Source organism: Nicotiana attenuata, chromosome 3 (assembly GCF_001879085.1).
Source record: "Nicotiana attenuata strain UT chromosome 3, NIATTr2, whole genome shotgun sequence".
NCBI classification, from domain to species: domain Eukaryota; kingdom Viridiplantae; phylum Streptophyta; class Magnoliopsida; order Solanales; family Solanaceae; genus Nicotiana; species Nicotiana attenuata.
The window spans coordinates 63,184,234-63,208,260 of record NC_031991.1 but is presented as its reverse complement, the minus strand read 5'-3'; the positions used below and the strand labels follow the sequence as shown (position 1 = coordinate 63,208,260).

At 34.9% G+C, this 24,027-nt stretch overlaps 1 protein-coding gene across 2 annotated transcripts; it reads right to left on the bottom strand.

Annotated features, from left to right (window-relative positions):
* Positions 14,395–22,186, bottom strand: LOC109223924 (E3 ubiquitin-protein ligase MARCH8). 2 transcript variants are annotated; one of them, XM_019388413.1, is made up of 9 exons: positions 21,993–22,186; positions 21,102–21,191; positions 20,506–20,825; positions 20,261–20,346; positions 19,291–19,437; positions 18,080–18,182; positions 16,848–16,960; positions 16,033–16,135; positions 14,395–14,797 (listed from the first exon to the last, which is right to left on the bottom strand). In XM_019388413.1, the coding sequence occupies exons 3-8, from the start codon at positions 20,735–20,737 to the stop codon at positions 16,040–16,042; spliced, it is 777 nt and encodes a 258-aa protein (XP_019243958.1). In that variant the 5' UTR covers positions 20,738–20,825; positions 21,102–21,191; positions 21,993–22,186; the 3' UTR covers positions 14,395–14,797; positions 16,033–16,039. The 2 variants fall into 2 exon arrangements, with proteins under 2 accessions (XP_019243958.1, XP_019243959.1); XM_019388414.1 differs by having other exon boundaries at positions 20,506–20,794.

Sequence of the window (24,027 nt, the reverse complement as noted above, 5' to 3'; positions counted from 1 at the left end):
GAATAGGTGCAATCAGGTCATGATGCTTTAATTTCTCAAACAAGCTTGCATAGGACTCTCCTATCGGTGTAAATCTATCTTTCAACATTTGTTTACCTCTATACCCCTGGCTTGGATGTGGGTTATGGGGCACCTGAAAATTTTGTGGAGGTTGGTGGAGATTTTGCGGTGCTGGCGCTCGCCTTCTAGGGTGACCCAATGGCTGGACAGAGGAGCAGACGTTGTTAGGAGGATAGTAGGTGGATTATGTGGAGCTCATGGATAGGTTTGGGGTCGGGGTTGGGGTCGAGGCTGAGTATATTGGTGAGGCGGACCCGTTGGGCCATATCGTGATCCTAAGACAACCATGGCAACATCATCATGTTTCTTCTGACCCGGCAAGCTTCCTGTGTCGTTCTGAATTGCCTGTGTTGTGGCTTTTAAGGCAGAATAGCTCATGATCTTGCTTGACTTTAGTCCCTCTTTCACCATTTCTCCCATCTTTACCACATCATTGAAAGGCTTACCAATGGCTGAGATCAAATGGCCAAAGTAAGTAGGCTCCGGGGCTTGAAGAAAGTATTCAACCATCTCATCTTCTTCCATCGGAGGATTGACCCGTGCAGCTTACTCCCTCCATCGGAACCCATATTCTCTAAAGCTTTCACTGGGCTTCTTTTCCACTTTGGTCAGAGATAGGCGATCTGGGACAGTGTCTATATTGTACTGAAAATGCCGGGCAAAGCCATGAGCCATATCATCCCATGTGTACCATTTGCTGGCATCCTGGCGGGTGTACCATTCTAAAGCTGCCCCACTCAGACTCTGGATGAAGTATGCCATCAGTAATTCATCTTTTCCCCCGGCGCCTCTCATTTTGCTGCAATAACCTCTCAGATGAGCTACATGATCCCCATGTCCGTCATACAAGTCAAACTTGGGCATCTTGAACCCGGCAGGCAGTTGGACATCGGGGAACAAACATAAATCCTTATAGGCCACACTCACATGGTTTCCCAACCCTTGCATATTTCTCAATGATTGCTCCAGACTCTTTACCTTCCTGAACATTTCCTCTTGCTCTGCGTTCTTGGGTGGTTTGTCAGTTTCAATATGAGGCTCAAAGTGGGGAGTGTAAGAGTAAGGATCTGGGAGTTTGAAGGTGGGCTCCGGTGCATAGTAGTGGGTATCTGGAGCGGGGAATGCGGGCTCACTAGAGGATCGGTGGAGGGTAGCTTGTGGAGGGGGTACAAAAATGGGAGCAAATATTGGAGCAGGGTACAAGGTTGTTTTGGCTGGTGCATGAAAAGTTTGGGCCAAAGTGCCGGGGTAGTTGTGGTAAGGGGTGAAGCCTGGTGCGTGTTGTAGGGAAAGATCCATGGTATTGGGCATCTGGGATTGGGAGAGTGGTGGAATGGAGGCAGGGTTTTCTGTATAGTTGGTAGGGAACGAGGGTGGAGGGTGTCCCTTAATCCAGGCCTGATACATTTTCGCCATCTGATGCTTCAACCTTTGGACCTCCTCTTTCAGTTCCGATTCTGATTCTACAATCTCCCTTGGTGGGTCTACAACTCCAGTGTCCAAGTCTTTACTAGACATGTCTACCTTGCTCTTTTGACCTTGTGTGGTACAATGACTCGCCAAAGTGCCACAAACTAACCACCCTCTGTTATAATAACAATGAAAGTAACAAAGAGGAGCAAAACAAAGCCAACATGTTAGCGCTAGGGCATTTATCAGATAGAAATAACACATTGCGTGCATTGCCCCTAGCAACTTAACAGTTCTAAAATGGCTTCAAGGGTACGAAGGTCATATGGCATCATCCCAATTTCACTCTTCTTGCCCCATTTCCTTCTTCATTTTCCTTTCTAACACCGCTTGGTTTTTCATTTTTTTCCTCCTCTTTTCTTTTAAATTGCCACTCTTTTCTTTCCTCTCATTTCTCACATGCACAATTTCATCTCTTTTTTCTTTGTATTTTATTTTTTTATTTAATAATGATTCGATCGAACCCTATGTAGGTTGCCTACGTATCATGCCCCTCATGAATTAGATCAAGCGTAGTTCTGGAAAATAATGGACTAAATAAATTAAGAAACAAAAATCTTTTTGTATTTTTCATTTATAACTTTTTTGGTTTTTTAAATACTTAAAAGGAGGCACGATAATGAGAAACTCGGCAAACTAAACTATACTACGACAACTCTGACACCAACTAAATGACTGAATACCACTATACAGGACTAGGAAGTAAAATATGAACAATAGACTCAAAAACATAAAAGGCTCCTCAAGCAGCTCCTGAGTGCAGTGGTCTTGGGGTATCTATCATGCTCGAACTGTGGTAAATGAATCCATACATGAATGATAAAAATAAGACCAAATAGATTAGCGACTCGAGACACTAAGGCAGCTTCTATTGGACACATGCAATACACGATTGGGCTATTTTTGAAAATTAACCTACGTGGCCAATAGTGGCTAAAAGTGCAAACTCAACCAGATTGACTACTCAGATATGGAAATATCTCACTAAGGTTTATATAGATTCAACTCCCATAATCATGGCCCAAAATTAATTTGCAGAAATGACCCATTTTGCAAAACCGGCCGATAAGGCCAAAAGTGGCTAAAGATGCAAACTCAAAAAGGACGAACCTTAAGGTAATATGACACCTAGTTGTGGGCTCAAAATTCTAAGACATGGGTTATTGAACCACTTGTGCAAAAATGACCACATTTTGCAAGAATGGCCGATGTGGCCAAAAGTAGCTAGACATGCAAGATTTGGCTAAGACCCCGCAAAGCCAAGAACCTAAGACTTACTAGGAAGACCGGACCCTATGTGGGCTGCCTATGTATCCCGCCCCAAGAGAAGAGAATCAGGTATGCGTAGTTCGGGAAGATTGGACATGGAGGAAAGCTTTGAAAAAAAATGCAACTAATTTTTGAAAAACTATATTTTCTTGTCTTTTTGAAAAATGATGGAATATGTAAAATCTTTTTGGATTTTATTTTTCTTTTTTTTTTTGATTTTTTGGAAAATATTGGGAAAGTGTAAAATCTTTTTGGATTTTCTCTTTTTTTTCTCCTTTTTTTTGATTTTTGAAAATGATGGAAAAGTGTAAAATCTTTTTTTTTTTTTTGGATTTTTCATTTTTGTATTTTTTGGCTTTTCTTGAAAAAATTGTAAAAGAAAATATAATTGTGCCCTACTTGCTTCATTTTTCACCCTTCTTTCCCAAACATTGGTCCGCCAAATGACCTTTTTCCCTCAAAGATGCAACATGTATCACATAGGGATGATTGAATGTCTTTTTGAGTCACGAGCCCATTTTTGACAAAATTTGGATAGGCTTCCTACAAAGGGACGCGGTGCCTGAGACCGAGCCCTACTAGGTCCAAATGAAATGATACAAATAAGAATGACCTAAAGGCTGACCTAAGTTTGGGGTTCACTAACAAGGCAATTCGGGGGAGCGTGTGGTTGATGGTGGCTGCTCAAGCTTTCCACCCACTCCATACGTCTGACGGCCCCCCCTCCTAAAATAAGGGTGACTCAACAAAGAGTTCGTGCACGCGACGCGTACTCCGAGACTTGTTGCAGAAAGAAGACTCATGGTTATGCAAATGATGACAGTTATAAAGCAGTAAACACATAAGGAAAATCGATAAACAAATAACCAACAAAACAGAAAATAAGACAAACAAATCAAATAAACAAAGCAAATAAAGAAAACAAACACCTCAACCGAAAATCCTAAAAGCCAACAAGATCAAGTACCAGCTCGGACCTGCAAGTCCCCAGCAGAGTCGCCAGAGCTGTCACATCCCTTTTTTACAACCTTTTACTAACTCTCTTAAAAATAATAAAAGGATTTAGTAAAGCTCAGAAAAAAGGTTTTCCAATTAAAAAGTGACAAAAGTTGTGTTCAAAAGGAAAATAACTCAGAGTCGCCACCTGACATTGATTTCGGTGTGCCAGGCCACCGTTTTTAGAAATGATTTTTCTTTTAAAACACTTTGGACTCCAAAACTAAGTCCGCACTAGAGATTTGGGTAAGGGGGGTCCTTTGACTCGGGGAGAAGGTGTTAGGCACTCCCTAAGTCCCGTGAAGGTCACGGTTGCGTACTCGATCTAGTTGGCTTTTAAAATATTCAATTGAGGTAAAGACACAAAGACAAAATAAACACACAAGAGGCTTGAGGTCGTCCCCTCCTAAAAAAGATAAAAATAAAGTAAAAGAAAATATTAAAGTTCTATTCTACCTTCCTCGTATCATCCAATCTCTGGCCTTCATTTATAGAATACTACGGGGCATACCTCGGAATAAAATATATACAAATCCTTTGGGGCATTCCCCGAATAAATTTAACTAAGGGAACAACCTCCCGCCTCAAAACTAACGAAAATCCTAAGGTTTGCCTACCCAAGTGTTAGTGGACCTAAGCATACTATTGCCGACTCAATAGAGTAAAATAGTGACAATTGGAATCATCTTAAGCTCTATTAATTGATGTTGTTAATTTTAATCCCCAGCAAACACATGCTCCAATCCTTCTTTTTAATTTGCAATATCCCAAACCGCAAGGCCACTTAACTCATTAACTGTTCGTCCGTTTTAATTTCTTAATAAGGAGATCAATTTGCCATCAAATAGATTAAGAAAAGAAGCCAAAACATCAATTAACATCCAAGTCAAGACAAGTAACAAAAGTTTCGTAAATCAATTTTAATACCAAATAAAGCAAATAAGAGACTTCAAGTTAAGGAGATATGAGTGGACCTTAAATAAAGTTTGAAATTCAAAAGCTCAGGCTGTTTTGAAACTCACAAGCAATAAGATCACGAACGGAAACTCGGCAGGCAACAGACTGATCGAACTTCGCCGAAGGGACACGAATCTCGCCGACGAACTCGAACTCAGCTCAACCTCAATCGAACTACATCTTTGAAACCAAGTGAAATTGAAAAATAGAGACAGAAAAAGAAAAATATTTTTTGTAGTATTTTTCTGAAATTCTAATGCTGACTCAAAACAGAAACATTTTCCTTTCTTTTTGTATATCGTTTTCTTTTGAAATCTCCAAAGAAACAGAAAAATCCCATGAAAATCGAAGAACTTCGGACTTTCAACTTCGGAAAGAGGAGAGAAGATGAACTCTTTTTTCGGCGAGTTTGGGCGACGGGCAGCGGCTGCTGTTGTTCGGCGTGGTGGTCACTGATGGAGATCGGGGTCATTAGTAGGGCTGGAGTCGCGGCTGAAAGGCTGGTGGAGTTGGGGTATACGGCTGAAGCCTAGAGATGACGAAGCAAAAGTGGTCGTTTGGTGGTCGAAGAAGCAGCAGCTGGCGGTGGTTTTGGGTGGTCCAGTGGCTGGTGGTTTGTGTGTGAGATCAAGGCTGTGAGTTTTTGTGTGAGGGGGTGGCTGCTACCTTGTTCATGGCTGCTGGTTTAGGGGTGACGGCTGGTTGAGTGGAGTCCTCTAGGGTTCAGCTAGGGTGTGTTCAAGGTTCTTGTTTTAGAGGTTGAAGAAGAAGGGTCTAGACTTTTTTTTAGGTATTTTTACCTTCCTATACCATATATGAAACCTTATTACCCTCAATGTTTAAGGTTTGTGTTAATTACATTTCAGTATACCAAATTACCATTTATATACCATAATTCAAATTAGGGATATAATTAAGGGTGCATTTATATTAGGCGCTATAATTGAGGGTGCAGTTATTTTCTGACCCTTCAGCCGTAACTTAAAAAAGTTATGAATTTCTTTCTTTGCTTCTTCTTCCTATTTGTCGTGTCCGGCTAATGCAAATCACAGCAAATGAAACAAATTACCTAATTTTGCTTGCTTTCGCTGAGATTCAAATATTGATATTCGAAGTTTTTGTGTATTTTATTTTTTATAATGATGGTAAGTTACACCTTTGAATGAGAATGACTTCATCACAGGTCTGTGCATTCTATAGTTTTGTCTTCTACTTCCAAGAACTGCACTTAGATCTATAGTTAATTTTCATAAACAAAACATACCTTCTTTTGTAGATAAATTGTAGACTGTCTTTTGCAGAAGATTTTGTAGAAGCTTTAGTCGTTTTGGATTTGTGAAAACAGAAAACAATGCATCTACAATCAGAATACAAATAATCTATAATTTATCTACAAGATATCTACAAACTGGATACATTGAATTTTAATATCCCAATTTCCATTTCCATTGTAGCATTATTGGCATTTTCGACATAATTGTAGAAGATTTGTAGAAGTTTTAGTCTTCCCAATCTACAATTTATCTACAATTTATCTACAATTCTAAAATTTATCTACAATTTCTGGAAATATGTCTTCTTCTTCTTCTTCTTCTTCTTCTTCGAGTTTCAATCTGAAATTCAGTCAAAACCAAGTCTAATCTTCACCAAAACCCCTCAAAATTGAGATATAAACTCCAAACCATATTCCCGATTATTTTCAACAACACCCAATCCAAACAAATAATGATTTTTGAAAACTCAAATTTGAATTCAAAGCTTTCAAGCTTTTTAATGGCTATCAATGGTGGAAAATATATGGAAGAACAGATGAAGATGAAGATGAAGAACAGAAATCTCCTTTCCGTTTCAAAATTACGCAGCTTCGAGATCTCGTTTCCGTTTCAAATTTTGAATTTAATGTGGAATAAATCAATCCCAGATTCTGTGGCTGATTTTTCGCGCGTTAAAAATGGCAGATTCTGCCTAAATAACGAATGGTATATAAATTGTAGATAAACTTTGGACTGGGCGGGTAATATACATACTATGCACATATTTGGTAATAAGGTTTCATATATGGTATAGTTAGGAAAAAATCCCTTTTTTTATCTCCTTAAGGGAAATGGGGTATGGGCTAACAAGATTTGGGCTTCAAAATTGGGCTCTATTTTCCTACAAAATTGGGCTAAGAAAAGGCTGAAAATTTAATTTACTTCTAAATATACTTATTAAGAAGATATAAAATAACTCTTAATTAACTTTAGTAAACTATTATATTTGAAATAAAATTAAAAATTAAAGTTGACACTATTTTTGGTATTTTTAAAGATTATATTAAAATAAAATAGGTTCAAAGTAATATATCCTTCTAAAAATATCTAATACATGAATTAAATAGAGAAATATGGAACTATTTTTGTATTTTTCAATTTTGTGATAAAAAATATAAAAGAGTCAAAATTAGTTGAAATAACTATATTAGATCTAAACTAAGTATTTAAATGCTAAAATATGTAAAATTTTGGGGAGGGTCAAAAATCACATGTCTACAGTAAGTATCCAATGGTTCTTAGCCAATGCGCCTTAGTCTATTCATTGTGCGTCGGGTCGTTCCCCTTAAATGTCACGGTATATGCCTCGACGTACAAGCTTTCTAATAGTTCGATGCCGGCAGCGGCCGGGATATGATATCTTATGAATATGACCATGGCTTAGTCGACCCTTCGCCATTCCTTTTAATGCTGATCCGCGTGTGGTCACATTTCGACCCATACAAAAATGAAGGGCGAAGTTTTGGGAAATATAAAAGCATTTTAGAGGGTCTGGACGCTATTAAGACCTCATTTGTTTGTACTTAATAGACGTCTGAATCTTAATCATTCAAATCTTAGACATTAAGTGCGTTTGTTTTTAAAGTCTAAATCTTAATTATTCAGATCTTAATCATTAAGTGTGTTTGTTTTTTACATCACAGCCATTTAATGGAGATAATAAGATGCTTACGAGCCCTCCTAATATGGAAGAAGTTCAAAAGGTAATTTTGAGCATGCCGGCGCATACTAACTATCACTACCATCCTCAATCACAACTACCAACACCCGTCATTATTAATTATCACCACCATCCTCAATTATAATCGCCACCACTACCAATCACCACTAGCTATTACCCTGAACCACCACCATCAACCAAAACTACCACCAACCACCGCCTCTAGTCGGCATTCACAAGCACTACCGTTAGCCATTACCACCAGTAACTATCATATTTTTAAAAACTATATATTTTATCGATAGAATATTAGATTAGAGCATTTCATTTGAATTTTATGTTTATTAATTTTCAAATAAAAAAAGATTTTATTTATTCAGATGTTAAAAATCAAACAATCTTAATTATTTAATATTCAGATCTTAATACACATCTTAATCTTCATATGTGTATTCAGATTTATATGTCTTAATCTTAATATACATCTTGATATTTAAACGTGTATTCAGATTCAAACGTCTTAATATTAGAAAAATGCATATGAGGCCTAAGACTAGGTTTAAGGTCTGATCGATTCAAACCAATTCAGACATATTCAGACGTGTAAAAAACAAAATAACAAATGCCCTTAATGGGCTGAGGTTTGGATCATTCGGATTCATACCTCCATTAAGTACAAACAAATGAAGCGTAAATAGTAATAGCTTTTTAAATATTGGCTAAACTCTAAGAACAGAAGTTGAAAGTAGCTATTTTGCAATTTTTCCACTGCACTCTATTGTAAGAGCCCACAACTTAAATGACTAGATTGACTGTAAATGGGTCGGGCCCAATTTAGGTTAGCAGTCCAAAATGGATGGTGATCCTTGAATGTAGTCCAGCTTCAGGCCCTAGCACTTTTGACAAGGTGCTCCCACAAACAGCCGCAAGCCCCAAACCTAACCCTAAATCGTGAAGCTGCAGCCTCATTGTCTCTCTCTCTATATATAGTGCTATGTTATTTGTTTGAGATCACTCGGCCTGCTCCATCTCTCAAACCCTAACCTAGTCAATAGCAGTATCCCTCTTCCTCCACCTCCTACCGCCCGCTAGCCTAGCACAGCGTGCCCACTCTCCATTTATATCAATCTATTTATGTTTGTAAATGGTTTGCGTACTAAGGAGTTCTGATACATTGAATTGTGGTGTATTGTATTTGGGGATGATGATGAAAGGAAAAATACAGTTATCCCTGTCTGATTAATTCAGTGCTGAATCTTTTCCTATAATGTCTGACCCATTCACGTAGTCCCTATTTCTCTTTTTTTTTTTGTTTTTGTGTGCGCGCGCTAGGAAGAAGAAAGCGTGCATGTTTATTCAATGTGGAAACGTAGTTTTTGAAGCTAAGTTTTTACATTTTGTGAAGTAACTTCTAAAGGAGATTGCCTATGATGATACTTACATAGCCACGGAAATGCTAGTTTTATGGACTAGCTATAATGTTGATTTATGGCAATTGACTAGGACGGTCTGAGGCTTCCTACTACTAACTTTTTGTTTTATTTTGAAATTAACCTTAAAATTTAGTCATGAAATTATTTGAGTGTTTCTTTCATTCTTTGTGCTAGATAGAGGCATATGATGTGTTTAATTTGAGATGAATACTCATATTCACATATTGAGTATAATGATCCTCATCTGAATAGGAAGATCTGATGCTTCTACATGAATGTTTGCTGTATACTGATTGCTGACTGTTCTGTTTAATTTTAATTAAATACTAATGATCTGTTCATTCTGAAATCAATATGACTTACTCACCCAATCCTTTGATTTTACTTAAAACTCTATGTATTGGTTGCTCATTCTGCCTTATCAAACTTTTTGGCCTTCTGTCTTAGAGCAAGTGTATTTCCGTTTGGCTTACTTCATATATTATCATTATAGACAGAATTTTTAAGTTATGGATGATGAGATAAGCAATTCACAGTTATCCCTGTCTGATACATTTTGATGAATGCTTGTGATCTGACATGACATTATCATTTTGATTTAGATTCTTTTAAATTTAGTGTCTTCTCGTGGGGAAATGATAATTGAAACTCAACTTGTTTTTGCGAGCTATTTGTTTGCACTGCAAAGTGGTAACTTTTCTATCTTTGACTATTTTGAACCGTTTCTTCTACCTTTTGGGATTATAAAATCTGAAATAATTAAGTATTGTCTGTTTTTTTGATAGTTCTGGAAAGATTCGTTCTTAATTGGCTTTCAGAAAGACGTCTTTGAATTATGATTCAGACAAATACCATATCTTAATGAGTATTATTTAATTTTTCAGAGGCTGGCACAATATGGAAAAACAATCCAGTCTGAAGTTCCCCTAACTGTAAAGCACAAAAAAGTAAAACAATGACTATTCATTACTGAAGCTCAGTGAAAGTGAAAAGTTGAGATAGCTTAGTTAATTAATTTTATTTACATATGCAATGCTTAAGCGTGTTTCTTCTAACATGGGACCAACCCAATATTTAGGCCATTTTTGACCCAGCCTATTTTAATTCAAGGTGACTATGAGCAGTGTTTTACACTGATCCATTTCATCTTGACTAGCTCAAGTATAACCCTAGTAGCCCAGTTGTCTTGAGCTAGGGTTGACAACTATAACATATTGAATATGACTTTCATATTTAGATTTTTTTGAATATTCAATATAGATTTTATTTTTGAGTCCCAACTTGGTTAATATCTTTCCACTTGTGTAATTTATATTTTCTTTGCTTTTACTTGGTTTCTTTTACGTTGCTGTTGAATAGTTGTGTATCTGTACTTTAGCCATCTTTCATGTTTTTTAATTCATTATCCTTTAAAAAGTAAAAATGTCTAGAGAGGTTTGTTAATTCCTTTAAAAGAACCTATGTTTGCATTCTATTTTTACTGGTGAATTTTACATGACTTCTAAAAAATATTGAAAATTAACCAAACCGTACCGATAAAGAAGTGAAACCGACATGATTAGGACGATTTTGAAAAGTTTAATTTTATATATAATAGAATAACCGAAAAATTTATAAAGTAACCGGCCGAATCGAACTATTGACACCCCTACTCACTTCTGTTTCAGCTGCCTCAAAAATCCCGCGCAAACTGCGTCATGCCAGGAATTTCATACCAATTGAGATCAAACTCTAAGGTCCAATCATCGGAACTGAAGAATTCTATTCCTTTAAAATCTAAATGCCACAACAATTAGCTCCGGGTCGACGTCTCGTAGCCTTTCCGTAATAATCTGTTAGAACTTAGAAGCCGGAAAAAAATTAGGCAAAAAAAAAGAAGGTGAAATCTGTTATAAAACTATAAAAGAAAGAGTATTAAAGGAAGAGAGAGTTCTTTTTCATTTGGGATGAATTATAATGGATTAGAACGCCATCAAGTAACAAATTCTAATTTTTTTTTAAATATAGGCATTCACCATAAATAAACTATTATTTACAACATTCTCCCTTGAATGTTTATTCAATAGATAATGTGACTCGGTAAAATTCTAATTAAAATAAAATCCAGTGGGAATATAATTCCGGTGAAGGAAAAAGTGTACACATGTTTAGTAATACGCCTTTTGGTTGTCTCGTTAAAAACTTGTAAGGAAAATCCAGTGGGACAATACTTTGAAAGGAAAAAAGAGTGCAACGCGTACTAACTCTCCTGAGAGCATCATTTCACATTTTTAAGTCTTTGCATTCCAATCTTGTGTACCATCTTCATAAAGATCGTTGGTTGATATTTGATAAACAAATCATTAATATTAAGTTGAATAAATATGTTGCATCTTGAAATTATCGTTCTTATGGATATATGATATATTCATAGAGGCAAAAAATTATTCCTAAAATTTCCATTTGGCTAATATTTTTGTGTTTGTATTCGACATACTTAAGATCCTTATCTATACTTAGCGTTATCATAGATGTTGTCGACGAATATATTATATCGGTTCTAATATTTTTTAGAACCATAAACTTTGTCCTTCTAGGACTTATTCTAATAGGAGCATTTACAGTTATAATAGGACTAATAGGACTTATTATATCGGTTCTAATATTCATGAAGACATAACATATATAGAGATCTCTTCATTCATTTCAGGTACCTGAACCTCTCCTGAGATTTTATGAAGTGTTATGTCATGTGATCTTCTAGATTACTTGCCTCCTTATTATTATCATTTCGATCATTTGCTCATCTTCTTTATCATGACCCTGAACCATTCGTGAGGAGAGAATGTAATATACTTTTGTATGTAACCTATATCAAACTGATATAGATATCTTTGTTCTCATAAGCAATAATTTAGCTATTAAGTAGAGGCACTCAATAAATTATTTTGCTAAATCAACTATGATGTAAGCCAACTTATCAAGATAACTGTCTTGAATATAAAATCTGGAAATGATGCTCTAAATTAAATTATTGAGCAAGTTACCTCGCAAACACCAGGCTGCGGGTTAATAATAATCGCACGTATAACCATCTCATAGATACATCTTATGTGGTATACATGACAGGTGAATGAGCCCATATTCCCATTTGATATTTCCAGCATTCATGGAATTCGATCCCAATTTTAGTTGGCCTATTAATTAATGAGAACAAGCAACATGAGAGAATTCTTAAAGAACTTTCTAGTTCTTTGATATTAATCCATGTGAATTCTCTTTTATTTTTGCACATCATACTTAAATTAATATGGCTAAACCAATTATGCCAACTGGATAAATTACCAATATTGATAAACTTCAGGTTTGCACCATGACGTGTGCAATTATAAATAAACTCCAAGTTTATTATGATATGTGTTTTTATATCAATAAACATCCAGTTTACCGCGTCATATAATTTCACCATATTCTTTATTTGTGTAGTACAAACCAGACAATAAAGCGGGTAGTTTTTATATACATATTACCCCGCTACAGTTGTAGTAATATAAAGATATTAAATCTTTTGATTATTTATAGTCCTAATATAACCAACCGCTTTCGAGAATACTTTAGAAACTCAATAAGCTTTTTTTGAGACTTACTACAACACAATGCCTTATTGATAATTAATTTTATTCCTTCAAAATAATAATAATAATCGGCTCTTCTAAAGCTCTCAATTAGTTTGGTATTACCACATATTCATCAACATCTATATGGTGGATATCTCTTTTAAAGCGAAAGTTATACCATTATGGTCATGGTCAAAACTATATGCAAGATTTGTTTCTTGCATTACTGTTATTACACTTTAATCATCACATTACCAAAATATTTTGGCGTACAATAGGTATGTGACCAAGGACCATTCATGCCATAATAATGACATCATTTTGTTATATCATCTCAAACCTACTTCTAGAGGCGAGTGTGGTATATTCACTACCACTAGCACGTTCATATTCTTCCAAGGATGAATGTATTCATAAATCATATCTTGTCACATTCACATTATGAATGGACCATAATCATCTATTTGTGCTTTACTAAATCTCATGTCAAATTGATGATAAATATTACTTTCACGGAGTGAAGGATTATTTTGAGAATCCTTATTGCTCTTATTACCACAATGATGACGATTATAATTTCGTCTATTGCCACGTCCACATCTATTATTACCTTCACAGTCATAATTTTATCTTTTTTCAAACTTATCACATATTGCTATCACATTCTCTCAAGGGAATGAGAATGAAGGAAATTCAGTGAGACGTATTTTCTCTTCTTCTGCCCATAATCATACGTGAATTTGATCATGGCAAGACATAGAAATTTTACCACTTCGGGTGGTTATAATTTCTCACAAACTCTATTAGAGTTATAATCAAAATGTATTGTCTTTACTTGTATTTAAAATTAAATTATAGAATTTTAAGAATTTAAAAGAAAAAAAATAAGACAAAATACTTAACTTAAATCCGGAATAAAGAGTTTATTCCTGAAGAAAATTTATGGAACAATTAACAATCATCATGTTCAATATTATGTACAAGTTGAGCATCATATGCATATCCCAATTAAAATAACTGCTTGCTCTACTCGATTGGTTAGAGTCTCGTGCTGATAACGTGTTATAAAACAATAAAAGAAGAAGAAGACTATTACAGAGAAAAGTGTAGAGAGAGAATTCTTATTGATTTGGGATGAATTACAATGGAATAAAACCCCTCTATTTAATAGGGAAAAAGTGACTTAGACACCAAGTAACAAACCCTAAAATTTCTCTAAATATAGATATTCACCATAAATAAAATACTATTTGTAACATGAGTTGTTAAGTTTTAGTTCTTCACAAGCTTCCCCCACCCTCACCCCATACCCAGCTCAAATTAATTGTATTTTTCAGTGAATGTTTACTGTTGTTTTACCCAAATCGAATGTGAATTTTACTCTTTTTAGACCTTCTTTGTGCGTTCTAGTACTTTCATATTTTTGTTTGATGTGTTGAAGATCTAAAGTATCGTCTTCATCGATACCGCCATTAAGCGCCACTGTATTTATTGTACAATCATCATTGTGGGCGACTGTATTGATACAACCATTATGCACAAACAAATACAATTGATACAACTTTTTTACTAAATCTGTATTCGTCAATATAATTATGCATACAATTATGCGCTAACAAATACAATTGATACAACTTTTCCATCAAAACTGTATTCATTGATACAACCATTATGCACAAACTAAGACAGTTGATACAACTTTTCAATAAAAATTATATTCACTGATACACACAAACAGCCATACGGTATGTGTTGAAACAACTAAATCGATATATTAAGCTACAAAGGTAATTAGGAAAACCATAGTTACATGTGGTAATTAGGTTGAACTATATTACTTTATGAAAATTCCACAAAAAAAATTATACCGCCAACAAAATTAAAGTGGAACAAGACATTATCCTAATGTTGAAAAGTTGTCTCTTGAATGGTAAACCATAATAATCATTACTCGGTGTATGGCGTAAGATATAGTTTGCAGCTCTTTTGCCTAATGCCACCCATGTCCGTACCAAGCATGATAATTTGATATGCCAATCATGCCTGCACCCAAAATGAGGCAATTATCAGGAAAGTTTGTTAATCCAGTTCTCAACCACGACAAAATACTAAACGAGAGTATAAAGTTAAACAGGGGACCAATATTTAGCAGCTTAATTAGTGCATTTGTAGATAGCAGGGATTTCAAAATTCTACTAAGGGAATGAAATAGAACCAACAGGAAAACAAACAGGTTTGACAAGCTCTCCAGGGAGAAGTTGTTGCCTCTGAAAGTACGTAAGTTGTCACCATGGGTCGAGTGTTTATAAGCTATAAAAAGAACCTTCACCCCTCGACAAAAGCCAGTCTGGTTTAGTACACTGTTGGTTCAATCATATTTTTTGGCAGCATAACCATAAGATGGCAGGAGTTATCGTATATTCTCTCGGTTAAACTATATTTATAAAATCCAGTGAGGGTGAGGTGCACTGCTGCATTGGATACAAAACCGCAAAACTATTCAAATATTACCAAGAATACAAGTACCAGACAAAGTCAGCAAGAAAAAATTACATATATCAGAACTCAAAAAACGAGGGATTGCGACTAAGCATCTCTTTTTTTTGTCATGAATATGTTGTATGATGCAAAATATATCAAATCTTGGGAAAACAATACACCTATCATGCAAAGATAATTGACCACCTAATAAAGTTATTCTTTTCCAGACTAGCTTTCTAGTCCCTATTCTTGATCACCTAATACCAGAACGGGTGGAGCAGTATAACTTTATGCAACCGAATATGTTAATATGACCAAAATTTCATGTGTAATTTGAAAATATAATATGGCATGTCATTATAGCTAGACTAACAACCTAGATTGCCATGAATCTTAGTAGAGCCCAGACATTCTTTTTATAGGTCCAAAAGAGCTATGATGACTCAAAATAGAACTGGAAGAGCACGACAGGCTAAGAGCTAGTGCATTAACAGGATAGTCAATTTACGATTGCAATGGCAGATAAGCCAGTTAATAATCTTATTTGTCTGGCATTTTCGGGGACTGACCCGCTTCCACTCTTGAATTGAAACATTGACTAATAATTACCACGGTTTTCAATATCACTTTCAAGAGTTATTCTTTTTCGGATTAGCTTTCTAGTCCCTATTCTTGATCACACCTAATACCAGAAAGGTGGAGCAGTATAATTTGTGCAACCAAACTTGTCAATATGACCAAAATTTTGTGTGTAATTTCAACATAAAAATACTGCATGTCATTGTAGCTAGACTGACATGAATCTCAGTAGAGTCCCAACATTCTTAGCTCCGTAACGTGGCTAGGATCAAGTTCCGGAACTTCTTTATTCAGCATTTCCCGATCTTCTACCACGTATTCCTGTCAATACAAAAATAAAAGTATAAGCAAATTAAACATTTAGGGATCATTTGGTTTGAAGCATAAGAAAATTTTATCTCCATATAAATTCCATATTACTTATACATCGTTTGGTTTCTGATGAAGAAAACCTATGTGGAGTTTAATAAAGCAAACCATGTATTAGTTATAAAAGATTATATTAGTTATGCAGGATACGGAATTTAATATCGGTAACCAAACACTGCACTATAATTCCGGTATAACTTATACGAGAGGCATAGATGTATTAGCTTTACATGGATAAGAGTATCTAACTACATACTCTTACATAACTACATAATAATCTGTCTATTATTATTCACCACATAACTATTCATGCATTATTTCACCCATAAGAATCCTTGCATTATTATTCACCGTATAAACAATACCTACATTATAACTCTCACATAACTAGACCGTAAACCAAACGACCCCTTATATTTCTTTATAAAACAAGGGGAGTACTCCCATAAATGAAAGGTTAGATTGAAGAGGTGGAACTAAAATTATTCGCAAATAAAATCCAGTGTGCATGAAAAGAAGCCCCTTATGAAGGTGAATTATATTCCCAAGGAATGGGGCCTGACACTACTCAACTTGCAAATTTTTCAATATTTCACTAACAGATGTTCGTCTCCAATTAGAAGGTGAAAGGAACAAGTCTATGTCTTAGCAGTAGATGCAAAACCTTTGTGAGTTCTTTTTTGGCAAGAACGTGATAATGACGTTCACTAATTCTCTGTCCACAAATTATTGCTATGAAGAAACCATAAAGCAACCCCACCAATATGATTGCCAAAACTGCAAAATTAAACCAAAGAAGACATATTAGTCAGTTAGTTAGTAAGGGGGGTGGGAAGGTAAAGGCTCAAATCATTTTGAAGGCACAAATCTTGCACAGGAATATCTTCAATCCAGTAAACTTTATTAGAATGGCTGCAGTAGACGCACCAAATGAACGACACATTTCCCTTTGTCACAGTCTTCTAGAAAACAAATTCTACTCCAAAAAAGATTCTGACGACTCAAATCTTATGGTTGTAATTTTAAAAATTCAAGCATCTGAATCCTAATCTAATTGTCCTTTCCCTTGTTTCTCATAGACCACATCATACCATGCTTATTTTTCCCCCCCTAGAACCTGTTGCGCTGAATGTTTAAATACACATAAAGCACATTACAGCGTCTCAGCATCAACCTCACATAAAGTTTAAATGTCAGGATATTGAATATTGCAATCAATGTATCCAGTCTCCAAGTATCTCCATACTGTTAAGGAAGGGGGTAAGAGGTATATGTTTACCTTTTCCATGTATATATGCATCAGCCAAGGAAATTATTCCCATCGTAGGTATCTTGGCGAATAACCATCATTAATGGACAATCATCATGGAGAAATCAAGATCTACCTAAAAATAAAGCAGTGACAGCTTTCTTGAAAACAAAACAAAGAACAAATGCTAGCACCTTTTCCTTTCACCCCCCTTTCAGGTTTTGGACAATGCAGTTTCTCCCCTAATCGCCAAAATCAAATTCTTGCATTTTTTCCTCAGAATTTATTTTCCACAAATACATGTAATGGTATCTAAAGATGTTAATTCAGTTTGTTCTCCTAAACCAAATTCAAAACACTTACAACTTTTCTAGGAAAAAGAAACCAAAATCAAAACCAATCCTCCCACAACCAAATAGTTTCTAAACCAAACACTGCCTAAGAAGTCTCTAGAAGCCATGTCACATTAACAAAGGACTAAACATTTAGAAACTTTGGATAGATGATCAGTGTTCAACACTGAATATATTATGAAAAAAATTTGACAAAAAGATACGCAACCAAGATGTGATTTGTAAACCCACAAGCATAATTAAGTGGTTCACAAGTTTAAAAGAAGGGTAATGATGGATTAAGTCAGAAAATACCTGCCATTGTATAAAAGCCATATGGATGCTCTCGGTAGCCAAACATTTCCCTTAGTTCCTCCCCGTAAAATTTGTACACAAGTACTCCTAAGAATGCTACAATCTGTGAGAATTGTTCATTCAACAATCAGTAGAGACAGTTACTGGAAACATTTTCTTTTATAAGGTAAAGATGACAGTTAGTGGAAACAATTTTTTTTGTTGATAAGGTAAAGGTTTTTATTAAACTGGTACCAAGATGGTACAGAAAAAAGGTACAAGACATATCTGCAGCTCTTACATCAGGCATACTACATGTTTCCCCCTAATAGGTACAAAAAATCCAAGTACTAATCCATCCTATCCAGAGTACTACCATAACACCAAAAATACAGATTCTTTACTGGAAACAATTATATAAGATTGATAAGCTGCAATTGTACAGACAAAAACTCAACGATTTGTACATCCATTGGGCCCAAAGTTTAGCTTTTCTCCCCAGATTTTGTACATTACACGCTCAATGCAGATTCACTTTCAAGCTGTTTGGTACAGAGGACTCATATAACCAGTCCTGCTGATTTGGTGGAAGCAAAATTATTAATTGCTAGTGTAGAATCTTGTGATCATTATTTGTCCATTAACTGAATCCCCAGGCCCGTTTAAATATATGAAAATTCACTGACATAAAGCTAGCTGTATAGTATCCGAAGTGCTAGATGACACTTACATCAGATCCCAATATCTTCCTTACCAAATTTTAATAAAAATAGCAAAAAATTAGCTCAAGGCTTCACAGCCTTAATTAAGTCATTAAGACTTTCAAAGCTCTCTTTCAAGTAAAAGAAGTGAAAAGATTCCGGAAATCTTGTGCTTGGCAGTGAGCGTGAAGATCTTTTACTTTGAGAAACTTTATGGGGACTCTTGTAGAAGGGCCTCAATATCTTCTTGTGCATTATGATAAAACCACCATCACGAGAATAGTAAGTTACTGACAGCAGCCCAGAAGAAAACATATACTGACAACATTGAAGATCCACCTGTGGACTAGTGAATTAAGGTGTTGAGCATGTGGTAAATAAATACAAAGCTAGAAGAGCATAAACGAAAATTATAGCTACATGCAACTTCGGTACAGATAAACCATAGCCAAGATACACCACTTTTCAAATATAAAACTGGTAGGAACATAGGACAGAATGAAAGATATGGCAACGGATTTATGTCCATACCAACTGGACAATGAGAAAAATGAATGCATGATCTCTAGCCACAAGAAACTGGAATTTTAGCCTCAGCCACCAGCGATCAGGTGGGACGTTTGCCCGTAATATGAACTTTGCCCTGCATTCAGTACAGTGAGCAAAAGCAAAGCCCTCCTGGAAAATGGAGCCGCAAACACATCAACAACATTAAGCCAATAAGATGACAACAGGTCTCTTGTACAAAGTATAACCATTTATGACAATTTGAAAGTAAGTGATCCCTTTTTCTCCGAAGAACAATTTAGGCTTTTAATGCAAAAAAGCAAACTCAAAGAATTAATGAGATGTCCATTGACTACTATTAATATTGATCCAAAACAACTGCTATGAGAAAGCAAAAGAATTAAAATATATATGCATCTTCATGATACATCTTCATGATAAAATCATGTGGCACCCCAATCTTGATTCTTCAAAAATGGGAAGAATTTCACCCAAAGACTCACAATAGTTCAAATAATTCTAACTATGTCCACAAATTCACCGAGGGAATCATGAATAAAAGAGACTGAGTTAAAAGAGGAGAAGAGAGGAAAAAGTAATGAGGAAAAGAAGAGAACCTCCTTTTACTGCATCGGGTTAAACTGTAAGGACTATGCAAACATGGAATTAACACTTTATGAGGTTGTTTAATAGCTTCTTTCAATAACATAAGTGCTAACGACCACAAAATACCTTGTCTCAGTTCAAGGGCTATAAAGCTAGATGAACGCATACTAGTTCTTCACAATGGATAATTTGGGGGAATGCTTTCCAGATATTCGGTCAGATTTCCAAAGTTAACTGCTCTATGCATTGCTTCGTGGTCTTTTTGATGTAAACTAATTGCAGAGCAGTCTGAGTATAAAATTTATGTTCTCCAATGGAATTTTAATTTCCGCTACTTTTAGGAAATGGACACTAACTATTTAAAGAAAACATGCAAAAGGTAATTCACCTTAGTTGATCTCCAGTTATCAAGACATGATCTATGGACATACTTTTGGGTTCCTTTACAGTGGCAGGGTGCAATCAGATCTTCTCCTGAAAATCAGTCACCAAACTTCCAGCTGTAAGTACAGTAAACAACAACAATTCTAAGTATATATGTAACTACAATCACGTAGTCGAAAAGATACTCTTTATCATTGAGAAATATATCTTCCTGAATGGTCTACATATAACTAAGCGCATATTCAACACCTTCACTGTCCAGGCATATGCGACATTGGGATAGTTCTGCATGTGACAAAGATTGAATTCCGTCAACTTCCACACTTGGCAGGTGACCAGCAGTCTCCAAACAATCTTCGCTGGATGTAATTTCAGTTGAAGGTGAAGTGTCCTCAGATTCCTCGACAATGGCAATATGAGATAAGATGGGCTCTATTTCTGAACTATCCACTACCAGACTGTCATTTGACACTATTCGCATCGCGAAAAATCTTGATTCCAGATTAAGCTGTAAATCTCATCACGGGGGCTATTGTCCCTACAGACCATTTCAGCTGAGAGTGGGAAAACTGCAAACGGTAAAATAACTGAGAAAACCAGGAATCTGAAGCCCACTTAAAAATGCACTGCCTTAAGTTCGCCTATTCAGAAACAGCTGCTGATCAAATAATGTTTACAACGCTAACGACACTCTGTAATGTGCAGGATAATATGATCGTTGCTAAAGGACCATCCAGTTATTGCTAGAAATGCTTCATGAGCATTTTTGCAAGATGATCTTTTTGCCTAATTTACTTTGTTACAATTGAAATAAGCTTTACAAGACCATTATTGTACAAAATTACCTCTGTAACTGCATGAAATTTGATAAGATTATCAGCTTAATGCAAAGTCCCCTGGTGATGAAGAAAAAATCATTCTCAGAAAGGTACTACCTGTGACAGCAGCAAATACATTTTCAGCGATTTTCAAACTTTTCGACCATCCAAGTGGTTCATATGTAGAATCAGAACTTTATATGCAAGGACAGCCTATATGATCAAATGACTTATCAAGTTATTGTAGATGTATATTCTATCTTGTGACAAACATTATACTGTGTCAAGGAATTCATGTTTTAGTGGCCAGAAGAGATACATCAAAGAAAGGGAACCGTTGGCGCAACTGTAAAAAAGAGCAATATATTATAGCACAATCAGTGAATTTATTTCACAAGGCCTCCGCAGAATAAAAAAAGAAACAATGCTAATTCAAGTAGTGTAAGCACTCCCAATAGGTCAATGTAACAGGTGAGTGGTAGCAGGTGACTAGTGTCTTTCCAGATGAAAATGACGCATCAACCACAGCAAGAGGTAACACCCCAATGTGGTGATTTAGTCCATCTCGTCATTATGATATTAATCAACTCTTTCTAACCAGTACATGCGATAGAGTAATAGGAGAGGGAACTTAAAAGGAAGGGGAAATTGAGAAATAAACGTATGTTGGGGGGTTGAGGTAGCACTAAGACAATAAGCTTTCTAGAAATTGAAAGATGATTCAGTCAATTCCTAGCACGTCGTATACAATAAGCTTTCTATAAATTGAATCCTAACTCCGAAAGAAGTTATGGAAAAGGTTGAATCAGGACGAAGTCTCGTTTTAAGCAGTTTTGAGCTAAGAAACAAAATGAATCCGAACTATAAAAATGAAAAGTCGGTGTTCCGCAACGATGTAGAAGGAGAAGACTAACGGACCTGAAGGATGTTCAAGAGGAGTTGATGATGATCTGGAGATGCTTCATTTGGCCAAGTTGACAATCTGATAATAATGGGGCGGATGAGCTTCGGAGGTTTTGCCGGCACAAGGAGATCGGCACCTGGAAACAGGACACGACACGACGGGACTTTCCAAATGGATTGTTTTCTCCTTTTACAGTTGTTGACCCTTGCTACATATTGCTAAGGATATGTTTGGGAAACCATCTTGAATTTTTGTGTATAATTAGCTAGCGTTTGACCATACATCCAAATTTATTTTGAAAAAATTTGATTTGGGTGAAGTTTGGTTTGAAGATGAAAATATGTTTGGACATATGTTCAAAACATATTTTTCAACTTTATTTTGGAAAAACATGTATATAATTCCCAAGTTTTGGGATTTTGGGATTTAGGATTTGGCCAAAATGTGGGCAAAATTTATGGCCAAACATGAGTTTTGAAAATAAATCCCAATTTTATTTTGGCAAAACTCATGGCCAAACGGGGCCTTATAATCCGTTTAGACATAAGAATTTTTCATTTTTTTCCGAAAAATGTTCACTTTTTTTGAAATCGGAGTTAGATCATAAAATTTATACATTTCACTTGAAGATAATTATAAAAAATTTCGAAAATCTAAAAAACTCCAAAAACTATTTTTTTTTAAATTTTCACTCAGATCCCTCACAAAATTTTAATAACAATCCAAAATTATATTCATATCCAAACACAACTCTAATTTTCTAATAGCATTTTCACTTGAAAAATTTAGAATTTTACAATTCTTATGTCCAATGCCCACTTAGAATAATAATTATATATTTTAGCATGTTTGATTAATTGACGAGATATATTTATACGCCAGTTCTCTAAGGAGGCGAGAATAAGTGATAATTATTTTGCGTATTTACAAGGTAATTTTCAAATTCTTTTTTATTTTTTTGGTTTCAAAATTATTACTATTACTGTTACACTATTTCCTTCGCTTCTTTTCTTCTAGTTTTCCAACCTTTTCAAACACGTTACTTTATAGTGTGGTTTTATGCAATTTTGCAACTTCTCGTATTGTAATTTGCTTCTCCCTTTTTTATTTTTTAGTTCTTTTTTTTTCCTTCTTATTTTTCTTAATAGTTAAAAAAGATTTCGTATTTCCTAGCTTTCTTTTCAATTAATTGGTATAATTTTTTGTCATAGAAAATATTTTTAAACTCACATCTTGTTTTTTTTTGTAATCCAAACAATGCAAAAAAATCATGATTTTATCTTATATTTATATGGTTTGGTAAGAGATTTTACATTCAAACTTAAAAAATTTATTAACTAGTTCAAGTGAATATTTATTTGGAAAATACTAATTGTTCTTTACGATATTAGTAACTATTTTATAAATATTTAATACTTATGTTTTACAAATAAAAATATATAGTTTACATAATTTATAATAAATATTATTTAATACTATACACATATATCTGCTACACACTAAAATTTATTTACTTTTTCATCTAAAAAATTACTAAAATTATTATAATTAATTTTATTTAAAAATAGAAAATGTATCTAATTAGCAATTACACTAGTGCAGTCAAATATAGCTTTGATAATTACATTGTAATTGTATTATAATAGATAAATATATTTATAAATATTATTTTGTGCAAATATTATACTGTGCATATTTAATTACTACCTCAGAAATAAAATAAATAAGTATTTATACTTAACTTTTCAAACACAAATAAGTATTAATTTTGCTGCACATATTCATTGGGTATTTCGACACAAAAAGGAACAATAATAAAAAAGCTCATAATAAATTAATTGAGGTAATGTTTGTTAGCTTAAACAGGATTTGTAAAATACAAATTTTTTCATAACTTGTGATTGAAGAATACGAATTATAAATCGTAATCGAAAGAGTTCGACATATAAATCACAATTATGAATGCGATTTATATGTGGCAATTATAATACGGTGCAACTTATAAATTGCAATGGAAGTGGCAATCGATGAATGCGGGTATATATCGAA